Below are 20,955 nucleotides of genomic sequence, written 5' to 3'. Positions count from 1 at the left end.
CCCGAGTCCTGCAGCTAGGAAGCTGGAACTCCTGCACCACTCAGTCCGCACGACAAGAAGCTGTCTGTGGAAGCTCGGTCCTTTGTGTTAGCAGCAAACACAGCTCAGCCAGCACCATACAGGTACAGGGTGATGCTCAATTTTCTTCACTTCCCAGGTTCCACGGCTATTAAATGCATTGTCTCATGAATGCTGTTGGTTCAAATAAAATGAGATGAGTGCTTTGAGGTCTCTGAACACCCGATGTCACTCCGCTACAAACAAAGGGATGCCTCCCCTTCCTGTTCTTCCCCCTCAGCCCCCTTTCAGACAATGCGGTTAACTTAACACAACATTCATTGCTAAAATGAAATCAAACCTTGCCACCGCTAAAGCCTCCGATAGGGATATCTGTTCTTTCTGCACCAGAAGCTTTTCACACAAGCAGAAGACACCTGAAAATCCTCCTGCAGCACTACACTTCAATGTCAACTTATTTTAAAAATCAGCCAGGTGACAATGCATCACCTCTTTACTAGCTCCCCAAAGCAAGCTTAACACTAAAACCTTCGTGGCTTATAAAGGAAAGGAGGGTGCACCAGTGGGAAGGACAGGTGACACAGCCAAATTAGCTATCAGGAGATGACAGGTGAAACAGAGTTCTCAAGAAAATACCAAAGAAGACACTGAAACCACAACAGCCCCAAGCCAGCAAACATTCAGCCAGGACAGGACCAGAGACTTCCTGGTCTATGGGTGATGGAAAATTGGCTGGGGTTCGTAGGAGATGAACACTTCCACTCATTCCAAGTGGAACGACGGCTGGGTGGGCTCTTACCCTTCAGTGGCACGTTGCATGCAAGTTTTAAATCATTTAGGAAACATGTCATACATATCTGTGCTGAAGGGCTGAGTTATTTTCCTACTTACAGTTCTAAAACAGGACACATGAATTATACACAGTGTCACTGCTCATCACACATTTCTAACCACTTAATACATGCAAATTTTGTTAACATTTTTCCTTACAATTTTAGTAAAGGGAAACATCTGTTCCCCCCCGCCTCAGAAAGTACATTGCATCTTCCAAGCTGCCACATGCCTTTGAAATTCCATGTTTAATCAACACCATAATCTCATCCAGAAAAAGACCAGCACAGATAAGCAGCCTTGCAACAACAACAAAACCCTATCATATCAGCATGCATGTTTAAATGTTTCCAGTTTGTCTTCAGCTTTGAAAACTTCACACCAGACCCAAGGATTCTGCTAATCAAATAACGAAATAAATAGCACGAGTTCTGGAATACAAAATTTATTTCAAGCTTACAAAAGATTTCAACATCGTAAATTCTGTTTCAAAACACGAACTGTACATGGATATTTTCCTTAACATTTAGGATAAAGATCATTACTATCAGATCTCCACAGATTCATTTCAGCTGAGAAGCATCAAGAAATCACATATAGATCTTTACCATCTTCTCCAAAATACATCAGACTCACATCTGCCTTGGCGTGCGAGGACTTTTAAATAGTAAAATGTATTAGTGCAACCCCAGTATTTAGTACAGGATGAAAGGGCCAGAAATAGAACCAGCAATTAAACCAGCAGCTCTCTTTCCAGCCATGACATAGTTCTCTCCCCACATGCCAACTGCTGGGCTGTGCTACTATTGCCTGCAAGTGTCATGAAAGGCTTCAAGTGTTCGGAAATCCCTCCACGTGGGCGGCAGGCCATCCTGCAGAAACTTCCCGCAGCGCTGGCACGGAGCCTGGAACAGCTTTATGTAACTTCTTAACCAGGTCTAAAAGGAAAAAGGGAGAGAAATTAAGAAAACTGGATGTGGACATTCCCCTATGTCATCATTCTTGTCAAGCAGTGATCCCAAGGACATAGAAAGTACTTTGGCAAGGCCCCAGTGAGGTACACAGTGATTTTATAAACAGAAATATGCAGAAGATTACAAGGTCACCATATAGCTGAATTCTCACTTATTAAATATTTTGCCTTTTTAGTCACTTAAGCAAATTTGCTAACAGCAATTCACACGCTCTGAGCAGGAGGTTTTTGCAGTTAGAGTATCTCTGCAGAAGGCAAATGTTCTCCTGCTCCTCATATTTCTACTGGAATTTAATTGTTCTTGATGGGTACCTTCTTCAACTGAATATTGGTTTGTCTCTTCCTATGAGCATCTATCACACCCCCACTGCAAACGTTCTGCAACAGTCTGAACTCTTAATAGCTGAAGATACAAGCACTTTCACAGCAAGCTAACTAACTTCCTCCCTAATGCGATTTTAAGATCAATACTCACTGGTCATAAAAATACTCAATGATTTTAAATCTGATTATGCTGATATATATATACATATATTCAGTGATATAAATATATACACAGAAAAAGGCAACTGCTGAACTACAAACACCAAGTACAGGTGTTCTAGGTAAAGCTCTTGCCTCTCAAGTGTTTTTTCCCATTGTCATACATAACAATAAGCATTACATAACTCAATTCCAAACTCAAGGAGATACGCAACTAAAAAAATACCTAGACCAGCAGATTTATACTGTGAAGGATGCACATGAATCTTGTCATTTAAAGTCCTATTGAATTACATCGATAAGAGAAAATTGTTCCCTGAAGAAGAGGTCAGCTGAGTTTATTGAAACAAATCCTTCCATCTTCATCAGAGCCTTCTCTATAGCAACCAAACCTTTGGCCGTCAATAACTCTCCTCCAGAAGAACTGGATCTTCCATGGGTTTAGCAGTAAATATGGGGACAAGGGCAACAGAACACTACAAGTAAATTGCTGTTATTTACTTCAGCTTGGATGGACTCTGCTTACACAACAGAGATATCGAATTTTCTGAACTGCGACACAAAAATAGGTAAATGAAGTTGAATTGTGCGCTTAAGACATCTGTTGAAAGAAAAAAAAAAATTCTTCTCCATCGCCACTGGAAAATCAGGGCTTCACTACATCCTGTCATGTGGATTGCTCAACTGACAGCTGAAAAGACTAATTTATTGACACTCTGGTTGTACATCTGGTTTTGCTTTGTTAAAATTTTTAGTAGTTTTATCAAATCAATAAGGCAGGCTCATGGCTTAAACAAACGTGCTACCCATTCTATTAAACATTAATTTTCAGACACATGTTGGAACATGAATTTGACCAGTAAGAGTTGTTTTCACCTTTCAAAACCCATTTTAAGATGCACTCTAAGAGAAAAGACTTTCGTGATCTCTCATCTTCGTGGCCTTTTTATTAAATAAACAAAGAAACAAGCACAGCAGGTAAGCGAATCTGACCTGAAATCACACATTGGAAATGAAAGACATAAAAGAACCGATGCTATCTTACACACCTACAGATTGTGAATGGCAAAATTAGATGTTTGTTTTTACAAAGTCTCAATTACATTGCTCCAAGTGAAGGGGTAATGCAATAGCTGAACTGAAAAGTCTGAAGAGCAGAAAAAGTCTCTCCTCAAAGCCTCCTTTGCAGTGGAGACTGCAGTGGAGAGAACAGCAACAGCGTTCATTGCCAAAATTCTGAAGGAATTCCAAATCATAAACCCTTGTTCTCGCCCTCTAACAGGACTGCTTGTACACAAGTTTATTTCACAAATAAAAACCTAAATACAAGCAGAATTAAAGTGATAAACTTAAAACTGCATGTGAAAGTAGAGTAGTTTTCATTAATTTTATTCAGTAAGGAAAGAGTGGAGGACCTGAGTGAGCATCCTCAATTCCAAAAACCACCTGCTGCAGCACCGAGCAAGTCCCTCGCAATTCCTTATGGAACTAGGTTTGGGCTGAAGGTGGATGCAGCAAAATGGTCTCTTCCTGATGACGTTCCTGCCTCTGCCTCCCCACAAGCCATACTGGCACACTGACAGGCAGGCTGGCTCAGCTGGAATACACTAAATGGGAGTTTGCTCTTATTGAGGAGCTTGTGTTGAAGCTGACTTCTCACGTCCAGAAATTGACTCCTCGCACAGCAAGAGCAGTGTGAAAGAGCTGGTCCATAACAAAGAGTTTGGCTGAGAAGGTTTTATTCTGCTATCTTTAGAGATGACGCAGAATAGCTTTGTAAATAGGAACCGCTGAGCAAATACTGAGAGCTATGATAAGAGTAACTGTATAAAGCTCAACCTTCACAATTACCCCATGGTATTGAGATTTTTCATCCTTGTCCAGGTATGAGATAAAGAATTACAGTCAATCTCTACTGTCTAGCTTACTTAAACAGGTGAAATTATAAATGCATCACAACTGCCTCGTACCATTCACTGCCAGCAAGCTGCAGCCTGTTTGGTAGTATGTTTCTTCAACCACACTTACCATGAAAGACCTGACTACCACGTCGGGCATCTGAGGCAGCTGGTAGTGCAGCAGAGCAGTGGTCGCGTGATCCGTCACCTGTACCAGACAAAAGGAGAAGAGGCCTTATTCATTCTGCATTGCTGACAAATTAAGTGCTAATGTGAAGAAAAACCAGCATAAATTCCATGGGGAGGCAGCAAACCAGGGACTAACTACGTGACTGTGATGACATTCTTAGAGTAATTTTGGGTAGCTTTCTCCAGCTAGCTTCCATTCCTGCGGCCAACTTCACACAAGAATCAGCTAAAGCAATCTAGGTAACTAACTTCATATGCACACGGCAAGATCAGAACACCTGTGGAAATTCAAAAACATGACAAAACCTAATAGTGTCTCTATCGCTGTTAAAAGGACAGACTTGTCTAGAAGAGAACCTGTTCCATCTTAAAAGCATCTATAGCAAGTAATTCATCTAACTTACAAATGCCTATAGCATAAGAGCAGAACCTATACCTTTGTGATTGAAATCCCACGTATTCTGTGAAATCATAAACAAGCAAAGTCACTGAACACACAGTATCAGTGGAAAGTACTTTGCTTTTCTATGTTCCCATTTTTCACTTCAACAATATTGCTTCAACATATGTTGATCTGCTCAACAAAACAACAACAAAAAATGACAATAATGAAGCTAAATTAGATAGTTCTGGCAGAGGTCACGACTTCTGAAAAAAAAAAAAGTTTTGGGGTTGGACTTCTTTATTGGAGGGGAAAAAAAGAGGAAAAGAGAAGAGAAAAAAAGAAAAGGATGAGGAAAACAAGGTAAAATAACCTCACTTGAAACTGCATTTTAATGAAAGAGTGAGGATACTCCTCTTCAATTTCATGAGAACACTTGAAAGATTTAAATCTTGTAGTTCTATTTCAGGTTGCTTACGCTGAACAAATAGGAATCGAGCTCTCATTTCCTCTGAAAACAGGAATCAATTAATATGATTATGGCTCATAACTACTTGCATTAGTAAAAGATTCCTGATAGAAAGCTTTTTAATCTACCAGACAGAGCCATAACAAGATCTTACATCTGGGAATTACAGCTAGACAGAATACAAATAAAACGTAAATTTGTAACTACAACAATAATTAAAAAAAGAATCAGTAGAACTAACCAATTGTTCAATAGTTTGGTTTTTCCTTTTTTTTTTTTTTTAATCACTACCATTTAATAATGATTCTGAAGGGGGGCAGTTTCTGAACAGCTCTGATATAAATTCACCAGCAGTGCCCAGCCTGCCAGCTGTACTTTTAGAGCTTCCCAAAATATTATCACACTCAACAGCTTGCTTCTTCACAGAAGTTACCAGCTTCAGGCAGAAATTATTGGCAAAATTCTTTGGGCTGCACCTACAAAGATCTCAGACAACACAACCCCAGTAGCTCTTTCGCATGTCATAACTTGTAAATCTATTTATGGTCCTCATCAGTAATTAATAAAGAGACGAGGTGTTCTTAACAGGTGTTGTCGTTCTATTTTCCAGGGCACGTCTGCATAGTACAGTAAATTCTGAGTAAGAAAGTGTGAATTGAAATTACATTTGCTGTTCCCAAGTAACTCCACTTGTTCCTAATTTGTATTTAGTCTAATTCAGCAAAGCGAATTGTGCTGAAGCGCTGAAAATTTCATTGTAGAGAGGCTCACGCATGAATCTATTCAGGGAGGTGAATCTGTAAAAGATATATTCCTGAAAATCCCCATACAGACAGGCTCTAACCATACAAACTTCCTCCGCGGAACACGAGATGAACACAGTCTATCCTGCAGTTTTAAGTTCCACTGCAATTTTAGGAACAGATTCTGCTCCCCAGCATTCACACACACGCCTCACTCCTAAGGCAGCTCCAGCAAGTGCAAGGACAGCTGATTCTGGCATTTGCAAGGTAAAACTTCTGGGAAAACGTTCACAAAATGGACCTCAACCTGCTGAAGCTCTTTATATGCCAAACACACACACCCAAACCCAGAAATAACACGATTAACTACATTAATAGTACAGCATAACACAAACCAGTCATTTCTTTCAAACATCTCATGTGGTGTTTAGAAACGACTGTAATCCAAGTCCTACTAGTTATGTGATTTTTTTTTTCTTTTAAGATGCTGTTTTTATAGGATAACACCAGACATGTCAAAGAATAGAAAGTTCTGAGGATATTTATGAGCAGCCGCTCTCCTTCTGCTCTATTTCTACTTCTAACAAACTGTATTTTTTTTTCCTGTGAACAACAAAGTTGTTTTCTCTTGGCATTGAAGATGTGGAAAGTTGCTAAAAAAATACTGTTATTAACAAATTTAAATGGAATGGCCACTTTGGCAATGTTGCACATATGCTGTTCCCATTGTAATGTAAAGCTAATGAGATTCCACAGGGAGATAAAAGCCACACCAGCATTGCTAGAACACTAATCATGTTTTCTGAACAAAAAGGAGGCGATTTCTACCATAAGCAACTGCTTATACAGTGCTTCTGAAACGGATCAAAGTGGGTGTCAAATCTGAGGAAGAGGAGTAGGGAAACGAACCCCCCCAGCGAAAGCAGCACACAACGTGATGGCAAAGAGAAGAGAAAAGAGAAATGACAAAACTGGACAGTGCTTGGCAGGGAAGGAAGAATTAAAACCTCTGTCCCCCAAGATTACAGAGATGATGAGAGAAAGCATAAATCGTCCAACTTTTTTTTTTTTAAATAATAAAATAATTCTTAAAAAAAAAAATCGATCCTGAGTTCTAGTAATGAGAATATGATTTCACACCAAAGCAAAGCAAAACAAACTGCATACGCGCCAGCTCAGTTAAGGGACACATTTTTTCTTCCAGCCAAGCTGGAATCACAAATGAATTTATTCTGGGTGTAGGATGACATTTTGTGCATTTCAGGACTTTATTTTATTAACCTCACTTTCATTGCTATATCCTACCTACTGCTATCTAAACTATCAGTCACTTTTTAATTCTACCTCTCTCTATAGAGGAGCATATTCAGAAAAGTACAAATTGATTAGGATAGCTGTTGCTCTGGACCTTGAAATAGATTTTCAAGTGATGCTGCAGAAAAACTCAATATCTCACAATTCATATATTGAAAAGCACCTGGCATTTTTGCTAAAAGAAAAAAAAAAGAAAAAAGGCAATCTACTGAAGCCACAATTTTGCTAAATAAAATAGCTGTTGCTTAACTAAGCATGCTCCCACTTTCGGAGGAAAAAACTTCATTTACAAAAAAAAAAAAAAATTTGGTCTTCACCTCTAAACAAACCTAAGCTGTTTTGGGCTGTATGAAGTGGTTCTGCTTTAGCGAGGCACAGTCTTGCTTTCAGTTGGAACAAGGAATTGTTCTTTCTTAGTAGTTAGGAGATATTTTTCTCATTTTTGTTTCCAAGCCGATTAGAATCGTGCATTCCTTAAGCCCATCTCTACTCCCTCATCTGGAGGGAATACAAAGCAGGCTGATACCCAATCTTATTGTGACTTTGTTCAAACGCCATCTCCCCTGCTCGCCCCCCTTGCAGTTGCTGTGAGATGCTCCCCGTGGAGGTGGCGGTGGTGAAGCCGCGTGCTCCTGCCCTGCTCGTGCAGCCGGCTGCTGGGCTTGCTCGCTCCCCAAGTTATAAATAGCTCAGGAGAGCAGCACACAGCAGTGGGCAGCAAGCGAAATCCCCATTATTTGTCTCAACCGAGCCCACGCCAGACGTTTCTATAGCATTTCTCTGCCCGCTTGCTAGCGGAGCTGTGCTGCAACGAGCTGTCCAAAAATGGCATTATTGGGCCTTGACAAATGCTGTTAGTCATACATCTCCAACGGGGAAAATTCATTCAAGAATATCCTACAATTCGCAGGCTGGGAAAGCTGAACAAGTGCTTCCTCTAATTGCCTTAAGAGGCACAAAATCAAGGACCTGAGGCACGGCATTTCTCCTCCGTAGATTAGGCGTGTTCCACAGACGTATGAAGCTAGAGCTGGCCGAAAAACTAAAAATCACATCATCACATGGCTAAATTAAAGAAATGTCTCTGTTCTAATACTTTCTCATTGCTATTGGCTCTGCTTTTCAAGAGGAGGTGCAAAACTTCCTCTAAGAGGCACAACTTTCCTTGCAACTTACTTATTGGTTTATTTCCTCCAGTACCGCATTGAGGACTCAATCTAATATAAAGGGATTCTCTAAATCCCCAGAAAGTTTTTTTTTTTTAATTTTTTTTGTAAACCCTGCTAGGTTCGTGACCTTAATGTCAGCCTACGGCAATGAGTTCTAGGGGATAATCAGAGCACTAAAAGAAAAAAAAAAACATACTATTTTATTACTGTTTAGACCTTTTATACTGTGGAAAACTGCATGAGTGCCTTTGTTCATTTCCAAGGATTCCCATTATTCAATCTTCTCTCCAGGAACACGTTTTAGTCTCTCTGGAGGGAAGCAGGAGAGCACAAAACCCACTCAGTGCCTCGGAGGCACTCTGGGAGGATGATAAATGGTCCCTCCACAAACGAGCACTGACGAACGCCACAAAAATCCTTTACACACCTTTCCCCGCTCCTAATTCAGTAAAACACCACCAGGCTTTTCTGAAGCATTGGATTTCTTAGCTGTTTTCAGAGCTCCCAGTGTTTAAGTTTTTATTTTGCTTGTTCTGCTTATTTGGACTGGAGCAGCGATGATTTTTTTTTCCACCTAAGCAGCTCTTTGACCAGAGCCAAACTGCGATCATGCGAAGGAGCAGTCCCGCAGGTGACCCTGGACCAGCCCATCTCCTCTCCTTGAGCAGATGTATCAATAGCCCGATAGCTGTCTCATGCATGCATTCATCCCGCATGTGATTTTATTCTGAGATTATTGACAAGAATACATCTTCATACATTACAATACTTATATGCCCTTGCAGTGGTGGAAATTGTGCTCCGAGTTTGGGATCGCACGTCTCACAAAGAGCTGGGGAGGCACAAAGAGCTGCTCAAAGTTTAGGTTAAAACGTGACTTGGGAAGAGGAGTGTCAGTCCAAACAGAGCAGTCCGTGGCACGCTAAAAATGAGAAACCACTTAGGTGAAATTAAGAAAGGGACTCGAGATCAGCAAGAAACAGACGTATGCATATGACTCAAGCAGCCCAACTGATCGTACTGCATAGCAAGAAACACTGTGCTGCTCTTCCTGAGCAGCTTGACAAACGGAACAATTAATGTTTGACTCCGTTTCCCCAGTTACACAGCTTTGATCCATTCAGAGCAGTTCCACTATTCTACATTTATTTTTTTCTGAATGCAAATTCACAAGCAGTGCACCTTTCTCCACACTCCATATATATATATATTTAAGCTTTCTGCACAATGACTGGAATCGTGTAGTCCTCACACACATTTTTCCTCCCACTAAGACTTAAGCCCCCAAATACTTCCCAATTTCCTATTTGTTCCTCCTCTTGTGCCAGTGGACCAAGACATGCAAGGTGCTAAAATAAGGAGGTTTAAGATGAAAACAGTTGCTATTCCTGCAGAGTTTAAATGTCAGACAAACATGGCAGTCTGAAAACCTTTTCATTGCTCCTTGTGCTTTTGCCCTTTCAGCCTCCCCTCTCTTATTTCTCAGCTCCATTCTCTGAATCTAACCCTGCTGGTGGATTCAATAGCTACGAAGCTTACTCGCCCCACGACCAGACTCAAGAAGACTCCAGGGAACGCGGAAAATGACCGCACGCTAACAGTAATGGGCCCTCTGGGAGCTGTCCCCCATCAAATTATACACACCCGGGTATCCTGACTAATAAGGAGCGAGAGAAAAGGCTTGCTGACACAGCCAGCGTTTGCAAACAAAAGTCAGGACAAATTTAGCATCGTCTGACAGGGTTGGATTGAAGATCAGAGGTCTCTAGTCCTTAACCTAGAAAGTCATCCTGCAGCCCTGGGAGATTTTGACAGGCTCGCAGCTACCACAGACAGGTATCTTGTGAGCTCCAGATGTTGTTGCATTATCATTGAAGACAGAGTTTGAGAACTTGGTGTGGCTTTTAAAGAGAAACGTCCCTGCCCTTCAGAGCGATGATTGATTTTGCAGCATTTGAAGGCGGCAGAGCTGAAAGGGCTGCCCGGGCTCCTCGGTGGCAAGAGCGACTCATCCATATCCTTCCTTCTGGGCACAGCGCTCCCACGTAGCGTTATCCACAAAGCCATACTGCTGACTGGCACCAGAAAAACAGCTCAGGAATGTTCAGCTATACTCTGATACAGCCACTGATGATTTTTAGTGGCACGAAAACGTTCTTTCTGAAGATCCGTCAGTTCTACAATGCTAACAGAATGTAAGAGTTTCTCTGTTTTAACCATTTCCTCTATTTTGCTACCACTAAACTGCTATTCCAGGGCTGTATAAATGGACACAAGTGCTGCTTCAGGGGATAAAGAGAAAATCAAATGAAATCCAACACCACAGAGAGGAACTTACTATGCTGGACCACGGCGTTTTCTGTTTGAAAACTTGTTTTCAGTCCTAGCTTTAACTTATTTAACTATCAGCTCGATAGTGCCAAATCTATTGATTAGAAAGTACCATCACCTTGCATTTTTATCCCATTTTTCATGCGAGGATCTGAGAGCACAGTGCAACCAAATCAGCACTAGCTCCTGTGAAGTCAGCAAGTATTACCCCAACTGAAGGGATGCAGAAATCCGATCCGAAGAGAGGTGAAGTTGCCCAAGGTAACACAATGACAGAGCCGGGAACACAAGCTGTAAAAGCACAGGCAGCTCCTGCACCTGTTAAAGGCAACCTTTTCTCCTGCAGTTTATTTTCTTTTTTTCAGGGGGGTGATGGAAATATTAATGTATTTAGTATTATTTAGCAAGAGAGAACTGGAAAATAGGAACTTATACTCAGGTCACATTATTTCAGAGAATTAGGAACAGAACAGCCACTTATTTTATATACCTAGAGATGTGTGCACAGACCATAATTAAAATGCATCTTCGCTTGATATATTTTTAAGTTGCCATCCAAAGCATTTTATTGAAATTAGTATTTTAAATACAACTAGAGAACAAATTCATATGTATCCAAAAAGCAGCCACACAGGCAGCAGTAACAGAAGCATTTCACATTGTCTCATTGACCTCTCTCAGTTTTGATCTGAAGACCCTTGCCTGAAGCTGAAGAAGAAATTACTCTATGTACTTATGCTCCCTGAGTCCTTAACTTGGGCTCCTAAGCAAACCTGTACATTTACTCTACACTTATTTTTTGTATGGACAAAGTTACGCAATCAAAACCTTCAAGATTTATTATCACTTATCTCAAATCCAAGTTATTCAAAACTAAAACATCCAGGAAGACAATCTTAAACCCAAATGAATCTATAACCTAAAACACACATGGGGAAATTGAGATGATGCACTTAATTACAGAGTCTTAAATTTATTCTATTGCAAAAATTACTTAAAAGCATGCTGATAAACAATTTACTAAGATTTACGCTATTTTACTTCCCTCTGGATTACCCTACTTGACACAAAATATTTTTGAGGAGCGAGAAAAAAAAATAAAGAATATTTAATCCACTAATCTCTGGAGTAAAGAATCAACTACAGCAAAATTCTGCTTTAATGCTAGGCAGAGAGGAAGAGCAACCAACTTCCCCAAAAGCTGTCCTTTGATCTCTAGCACGCTAATACCATAGGTCAAACATCTTCACTTCTGACTGAATCTGAAGTCTTGGAAGAAAGATGCACAAATGCAGTCAATATACCATACTTTTGACCCCTGCTTTTATGCCCTTTAGAGTCCCTGACCCGTATTTGTTACATAAACTACAAAAGTAGATGAAAGGAAGCCAGCGCGCTGACTGGAGACTCAGGAGCCTTGAACTGTGGCTTGAAGGTAAGGAAATTGGAATTTAACCCCGGATCAATCTGAACTTACAGCATTCTGACAAGAGGCCTTCAAAGAGAAATCTTCTCCTACCTGCCTGGAAAATAGCAAGATACAGATCTATCCAAAAAACATCTTTGCCTTCTTAGTAGTTTCATATTTATTGCTCCTACTCTCAGTTTTTCCTTACTAAAGAGGATGCCGTTCCATAAAGTAAGTCATTCCTTTTGCTTAAACCATCATTAGAAGAGAAATAGTCAAAACAGCATAGTGTAAAAAATTTACAAACTTGTTTTGGAATGTAAGTTTACAAATTTATTAAAATCAAGTCCCCGGGAGAGAGGGGTAACTACAGAGAATGAAAGCAAAAAAATAAAATTTAAAACAACCTGATCCTCCCACTCCACAAAAGATTTAAACTGAAAAAGAGTACTTGAAAAATTCACCTGAAATTTTCAAGTTACAGAAGTAAAGTCTCCAACTTCCTATTCCAAGCCACGGGCTGAATTGTGATGGGAAATAAATCCAAACGAAACAACAGCAGAAGTGGTCTCCTTGTTTCCTGCTTGCTGTTTTCCATGATTACCGATTACAGTCTCTTATTTGCAAGTTATGATAAGAATTATAGAACAAATGACAACGGAATAAATTCTGAGTTCTTTTCCATAAGGCCCTAGATATTTAAAATAAACTCCACCTGCCTTCTATATGCATTATGTAGAGAGATGACGAGGGACTTACCTTCTGAAAAACCTGATAGTTGGATTTGGACCATATGTCAAGCTACAATAGGAGAAAAAGAAAAAGAGTTATATATTACCACATGCAATTACTGAGGAAAAAAACATTTAAGTAGCTGTTCAAATTCAAAGAGAGGGCAAGGAGAGTTATGGAGCCTTATTTCTCAGTTCACTAGTTTGACCCATCATCTTTACCTGTTGCAATCTGAGAAATAATGACAAGATTTCATTTGTTTCGCAACAAAAAAAATGAACACAGTTCACCACAGTTTCATTAAAAAAATCTCTCTATACACAAGACCAGCTGAATTACTGTGTTCTCTTTAAAAACAGCAAAATCTTCATCTGTCTGGGGCCGTGGCTAATCTATGCAAATAATCATCAGTTTCAGTTTGTTTCTAAAATGAGGGCATTTTTATCAAGTTGATGCTTGTCTTGTGTATGAATAAGTGATTCAGTTACAAATGACACAAAGAACATTTAGCTGCATTAAACCAAAGCACCGGTCTACTGGGGCTAAATAAAACATCCCTTAGGAAACCGCATTTACATTTGCAGACAAAAATCACACTAACAGAGATTTAAGACTGCAAATAACTGCACACATCCATGGCTTAAATGCGTGCTCAACTGCGTATGAACTCAAAGAACAAAATTGTAATAAATGTTATTGACCCCAGGAACCAGAAGGTAAGGCTGCCCTTGTTAAACAACCAAAGGGATCACACTTTACAAAAATTCAGCTGATGTGCAAGTGCTCTTTTAGCCCAGCCTTGTGGAGGATCTTGTACGCTGTCAAAGAAAAGCAGGGGGAGGAAACAAGAATTTCCTTCAATCCCTGACTTGCAAATCACTTTTGTCTGCAGATTCCACTATACTCAACATTTTCGTGTGCACAAAACTTCCCCCAGGAAAGGTGTTTGCTACAGCATTAACCTTAGGAACCTTAACCTAGATGAAAGAAAAATTGAGTTCATTTATGAAGCAGGTACAGCTCCTCTAGTGCTGGATTATGCTGTTTGACACATGCTTTCCCACAAGGGGAACATTCGTATCTCCCTCTCATGGTCAGCCACTTGGACGAATATAACCCAGAAATAATAAATTTGTTTGAAGATGCACAAGAGGGCCAAATATCACGTGCAAAAAGTACAACCGCATAAACCTGACAAAGCTGACCAAAAATTAATTTGTTCTTTTACCATTCATGATTGGGAAATAAATCTTTGTAGTGTGGCGATCTAAAACACCCATCTTTAAAAAAAAAAATAAAGTCCAAGAACAGTCCCACTAAGAGAGAGGCATGGAAAATGACAGGCTTCATTCATTGCTGCTGGGTTACTTCCAAAGCACAGAAAAACCCCTCCGGACCACACGACATGTCCCCAATTGCAAATTCATCTTTAATCGTTGAGAAATACACACATGTAGTGGTTCTAGCTTTCTTGGAGAAACACACTTAAATACATATGTAAAACCTGCATTTACAATTAATGGAATGACAAAATAACATATTACATTTCCATCTGCTGTATTTAAATTTTTGTATTTAAATTTGTATTAAATATCAATAACAGAAATCAAGCTAACTGTAAAACTCTGAGAATAAATAGGGTATGGTACGTTCCGCTAACTTTACACCTTAAAAGAAATTGATTTAAAAGAAGAGACACTTTGTTGGACTCATCTCCTTTACGATAAAGTGCAGCTAATTATTTTAATTCCAATTTTTGACAGTGAGCGTAAGTGCTAGCTGAAATTACAAGTCTTCTAAAAGGCACAAAGGTTAGAGCCTGAAATGAAAGAAATGAGTGAAATGCACTAGAGGGAGAAGGATGGTGAACCCAAGTAATTAATTCACACAGCTAAAAAGGTTGAGAACGCCAGAAGATCCCACTCCTTTAAGAGTACCAGTGTTACGTGGCTCCCTTCTGAATACTGGTACAGAAGTGACTCTCGAGTCCCCAAACCTCAGTCTGGACAGGAGGTAATGTTAAAGACTTTAAACATCACTTCGGTGTAGATGTTTCATGGCTTAGTACCACTGACCTTGCCGTGAGACAAAAGGCAGCTAATGTCTCGATGCCTTTTCCAGGCTAGCTGAAGACAAAAGTACCCTAAGGCATGTACCTTCAGCGCTCTGCATTTACTTTACATTTACTGCCTCTTAAGGTGGGTTCAAGAACCTGCCTGAATACCAACACCACTCATCCTCTGGGTCCCACAGCCAGGACTTGGACCCGAGCTTGATTTACAGCTGTAATGCCTATAGGGAAGGCAGCATCTCATTTCCCTATTACAAAAATCTACATTTGCAAACAAAAAAATTAACGCAGATATTTTTTAAACTGTTTTCATGTAATTTCAGGCTTGCTTTAACTGCAGACAGAGTTGCTATAATTGGAATGTATATATGGTTTTGCTAATCTCTAGTGATCAAACCAAGTGTGTGATCCTCTCCAGTTAGACTCAAGACCAAAAAAAAAGGAAAAAAAAAGAAAAAGGCCACTTCAGATGCTGCATTAAGATGAGCCCAACAGGTTCTGAATGTTCATTAGTTGACAAGGAGATTGAAAAGCTGAGAAAGTAATGAATAGGCATGAGTAATGAATAGTTCTTATAGGCATGATGTTATCCAAGTTTAAAGAAAGAAAAAAAAAAAGAGCCACAAGCCCCCTCCCCAAACCACATGCAGACATCCTAAATGACTGCCCACCTTTTCCCCTGAAACAGAGGATTAAGGCAGAGGCGGATTAAAGAATGCATCGTTACAGGTCTATTATTCTTCAACTTTTCACTTTCAATCAAGACACACATTTGTAACTAAAAAACTGCTGAAAGCACAATTTCAGGGCATCCTCTGCATGTGAATTAAACTGGGGCTTTCTTTCCCAGCGCCCCACTCTCCCCACCCACCCCCAGCATAAGTAACAAGAGGCCATTTTCTGAAGGTCGTCTGAACGATTTCAAAGGCGATAACAAATCAGAATGTTCCCTGCATCTAATATCAAACAGGTCCGGTGCCAACACTTATTAGAGAAATCGGATTCAGCCCCCCCTTCACCCAAACACACACACATCCAGCTTTGAAGTGGAAAGAATGTGGGGATCAGAAATTACCCGAGAGACAGCTCTGGCTGTCTTTGAAGCTTTCCTTTGATACTACTATTTCTTTTCCTCTCTTACGCTAGGAGGCTAAAAGCTGCCTTTTCTTATTGATATGGGGTAATTAATGAAGCCATAGCATTAACATAACCCAAGTTCCTTAACGTGATAATTCAACAGAGACACTTCTGTTTCTTCAATCTAACGGATGCAAAAATAGGAATTTGGCTAGACAGTGAAGTTAGGTACTCACTCCGAATACACCCCGTCACGGTGGTTCTTGGGATAGGGATCCAAAGAAAAGCAGGGAATTATCATGCCAAAAAAAAATCCCAATGCATTTTTCTTTTTATTGGCAGATGAGGGATACTAACAGATCAGCTGACAATATGCCTGCTGTGCAAGAGTGAGCCGCATAGCTTCATTTATTCAGGAATCAGGACTTCAGTAATTAATTACTATCCACGGTTAAATTCCATGGCACAATGAGTATGTCAAAGTTTGAAATTAAGGGTGGCACAGTGCCACTGCTAAAGCTACAGGGCTAATTAAAATGCATCAGTATGTGGTGGATGCAACGGGTTAGTAGGGTAAGCAAGGAAGCCTGCGGAACAGTCAGCATGCAGAGCCGACTACATGACAGAGGCTGCCAGATCTCACCTATTGTTTTTGCAAAGTGTCACCAAAAATGTCTAAGTTATGCAGCTGGCAACCTGGCAAAGACATATTCTGCAGGGTTTGTGAATAATTCACGAGAGAAGTATATGAAGCACTTAAGAAACACCCTGATGCTTTGTCTGTATAAGCAGAGCTTGAAAATAAAATACCAGAATACAGAATCTTGTTTTACTCGTTGCAAGCTTAACACTGCCTTTTATTTTTTCACCTTTGTTTTAAAAATTATGTAAATCTGAAAGAGAGAGTAACCAATTTAACTAGACTTCAGTACTGCAGAAACCGTGTGAAGCCTCCACATAAGCACCTGTCAGCACAGACAGCACAACGCACGAGTACAGCACAACCTAAAGCACCCTGGATAATGCAACGTCAGCTCCTGCGCAGCCGCCAGCTGTGCCTCAGGATGCCACCATGAGCAGTTCCCCAACTACCAGAAGCTCCCACGTTTTAATTCGATTTGCCTACCTAATGCACCAGAGGCCATCGATATCTCTGCTATTTGGGCTCCTCTTTCCCTTGTCTTCCCAGTAAAGCAAAATTAGCTAAAATGGCTGTATTTTCAGAGATAAATGATGACCTCCCTAGCTCACAAGCAAACAGATGGCCTCTTCTGTGCTTCACAGTGCTTTTCTCACTTATTGTTTGTGATCATTGCGTCTCCCAGTGATGGCCATCTCTTCTTTGGTTGAATATTGCTGAATATACAGCACTGCCCAAAGCCCCGCTTCAGTCTGAGAAATCCTCCCAGTGAATTTCACCTTTGTTACCTAATGGACCTTTGGACTTGTGGACTTAGGGGGATTATTCAAAAGACAGTCATTAAGTTAACTGTAGAGAAGTACAATGATGCTAGGGCTTACTCCAGTGTCCCTTCTTCAACGTGGCTTACAGGAAAGACTGGAGATTCAGAATTGCCATATTGCATGATGCCTCCTAGTTAATCTCATTTCTGCTGTTTACAACTATTAAATGCTCCCTAGAAATACATAAGCAAACCCCCAAATCAGCCATTAGTGTATAACCGCTCACAGGAAAAACAATCCTCTCCTATTGTGATGCTGACAGCTCTCTGTATTTTTATTATTTAAAGAAGATACTTGCTGATCTCCTATTTCATATCCTTCTGTCTCTCTCTCAATGCTACTGCTTCCTCCCCAACATCAGGCTGGGAACAGAGAAGCTAGAGTAGTGTGGTGAAGCCTCGCTGGAGTACTTTCCCAGCAGCATCTGTTGTGACAGAGAAGGAATTGGAATGGACTATGTTTGCAATTGACTGTAATCGCTCATTCCCAGCAGGCACAATAAAGTAAAGCGAATCATTGCAAGAGCACAATCTTATTCTTATACTCCAATTACCAGTGTAGTTAATTAGCGGAAAAAAGGGAGCCCACTGTTTGTCAATATGTGTTCCAGTTGGCAAAACTAGCAAGCTACGCATTTATTCACTCTTCCAAGCCAAATTTACTCATGATTTAAGTGGCTGCAGCTCCAGTTCTACTTAAGTCAGAAGAAATGTTCCTATTTATACCTAAAATGCAGACCTTCACGTTTGTGAAAGCCTTGAGACGGCCCAGTGGAATAGCAAACTGCCACTGAACAGACACAGCTTCACTCAGCCTCTGGGGAGCAGTCACGTAGCCTAGCATTGGACACTGAAAGCTGAATCGGTAGAAAACAGCCTCTCTGCAGCCTGGCTTAAAGCAAGAAAACAAGCCAGATGTTAGCACGGATGCTCAGGAGAAGCTAACTGCTCCCCGGTGACAACAGACAAAGGTTAGTGCCCTGTGCCCAAAGTTAGCCTTGGTGCACTGCTCTCGAATGACGGCAGAGAAAAGGTATACAGCTCTCCTGAGAGTTAACCTTGAGCTGAACAGAAGCCTAACGCCAGATGCTGAGTTTTGCAAAGGAACTCTTTTACTCAGCTTTTCAGCATATAGAGCATTATTATATTTCAAGGGAGCTTCGAAGGAAACTGGATTCATCAGAGAAAAGGAGCACATCCAAATGAAATGTGACACGGGAATCCATCAAGCACTGTCAGTGCTTTTTAGGCAGACTATCATTTCACTTCTGAACAGAACTTTGGGTAGAGGGGCCGGTGCTGTAACTCTGCATTTCTATGCTAATGCACAGGGAGTGTGCTGCAACTGCTGCTGCAAAACGGTATTTAAACCTGTATATTTGAATAATGCAAATCAAAACCAGGCAATTTTTATTTTACTACTTCCTAGGTCAATCCCCTGCCCTTCGAGTGAGGATCTCTCATCTGGGAAACACAGCTGTGCTATATTCTTCAGTAGATCAGCTCCTGGCCTTTTCTGGGGAACAGAGGTTCAGGCTCAGAGCTGCTGAACTCTGGGTCAGTACATAACGTGCGTCTGTGTGCTAAAACACAGTTATCACTTCTGAAAGGAAAAAAAGTCTCACCTCATTATAACATGGCCTATGGGTGCCAAGTACTCATCTTGATATAATGAACTTTGTATTTTAATAGGCTTCATAATCAGAAAAGAAAGCTCCAGAGAGAAAATGTGCAACATGGAGGCATTTAGTACTGTTACTGGCAAAGAAGCGTCCTGGCGGATGTCTCCGTAAGAGACTATTCCACCCTGAAAAGAGCAACAAACTGAGCTGAAGGCCGTCAGGTCCCATTAACATCTTCTGATGCACTAAAGAGAGCCATATGGAGCGTGTGCAGTCGGAAGAAATTTGTGGGTTCAAGCAGGGCGAACTGTTCATGAAACAAAACACTTGTGGAAACAGGTAACGCTTGCTTTTAACAGCTGCTGCTCAAGATGAGCTATTACTGACAAGCAAACTGAGGACTACCTACCAATGATTCTCATAGCTGAGCTTATCAACTTGAACATAAAGCTAGCCCAAGATTTCCCAATGGCTCTCAAAAGAGGAATCTGAACCTTGGGCTATTGATGTGCTGGTACACTGGAAAAATGTTTTCTCAGTAGACACTATTAATGAGGCAACTGGGGTCTAAGGTGATAAATTAGAAATTCAAGCAAGGGCATCAGAGCTTAGAAAAAAGTCAGACATTTGGGTATGAAAAAATCCAAGCAGAGCATGATAAATTTAAACCTGAGCACTTTGCAAAACATCCGCAAAGTCTTTTGACAGTTTTATGTTTCTAGCACACTTGTGATGGGTTTCCTTTTCTCTGTCATTTAAATACCAAGTAAAAATAAAATTTAACATTGCTGGACATACAATAACCTACCTTGCCATCTTCAGTGTAGACGTTTTCATTGTAGCCTTTTACTATTGTCCGGTCAATGAAGAGGCTCCGCATCACCACTATCACTTTTAGCACTTTTCCTAAGGTAACCTGTCAAGAACAAGAGAAGGACAAAAACAAGCTGAAGGAGAGCTAATGGTGTCTGACTTCACAAGACCATCAAGTTAACAGCTTAAGTTGATGCAATTTCGGTTTTCAATATTTTATAGACAGAACAAAATAAAAGATCTAAAAACACTGTGCGCATTATGAGGAAGAGAGACGATAAAGTGCAGAACAAACATTCATTTGCAACCAAAAATGTATGAATTCACAGAATTCCCTTGTGTAGACATGACACTGCCAAGAAACTCTCTCCATTTTATTAACAACACAACTCAATAACTTGTCAAAAACAATGAGAAAATGTGATTAGTTTCAATGCATTTTATATTCTCCAATGTAAGTCCATTTAGAAAAAAACAAGTTTGAAAGAAGAATCAGACTCTCCTAATGCTAGCTTTTAAAGGAATGCCACTAGCTAAATGTAAAACACTTTAGGTCTGATAAAAATGTAAAATTAGTTCCCAGAAAACTGAGTGGGACGGGGGCAATTGCAGCTACAATAGTAAAAATCTTACATTTTCAAAGGTTTAATTTTCTTCTGCAGAAGTGGCAAAATGTAAAGAATAAAGCTAGTATCATGGAAAACACGTCATCTGTCAGTATGTAACAGAAATAAGCCTGAATTATAGTATTGACAAAAATACAATAATGAAGGCATTTTAATCTAAAAATCAATTTACAATTCAAAGATGAACCTGCACTTCAATATTGTTAAGATGTGTCTAATAAGAATTTTGTCTTTGTGTTTTGCTACACAGACATTATTACAGAGTTTTCACTTACCCTCAAAAGCACAAAACTAAGATCAGAAAAATATTTAAGCGTATTTTAATGTTTCCCATCCGGCACTG

General features: G+C 40.2%; 1 protein-coding gene across 1 annotated transcript in view; it reads right to left on the bottom strand.

The window, feature by feature from the left end:
• Positions 1-1,278: 1,278 nt before the first annotated feature.
• MED27 (mediator complex subunit 27) overlaps positions 1,279-20,955 on the bottom strand; it is a 93,574-nt gene continuing 73,897 nt past the window's right edge. The window contains exons 5-8 of the mRNA XM_027470617.3: positions 19,982-20,089; positions 12,968-13,009; positions 4,334-4,411; positions 1,279-1,787 (exon numbers count right to left, since the gene is read on the bottom strand). Coding sequence (XP_027326418.1) covers positions 1,653-1,787; positions 4,334-4,411; positions 12,968-13,009; positions 19,982-20,089 — 363 coding nt within the window. The 3' untranslated portion in view covers positions 1,279-1,652. The remainder of the gene's footprint in view (positions 1,788-4,333; positions 4,412-12,967; positions 13,010-19,981; positions 20,090-20,955) is intronic.

Source organism: Anas platyrhynchos, chromosome 18, assembly GCF_047663525.1.
Source record: "Anas platyrhynchos isolate ZD024472 breed Pekin duck chromosome 18, IASCAAS_PekinDuck_T2T, whole genome shotgun sequence".
In the NCBI taxonomy this organism is placed as follows: Eukaryota; Metazoa; Chordata; class Aves; order Anseriformes; family Anatidae; genus Anas; species Anas platyrhynchos.
This window is presented reverse-complemented; position numbering and strand designations above follow the sequence as displayed.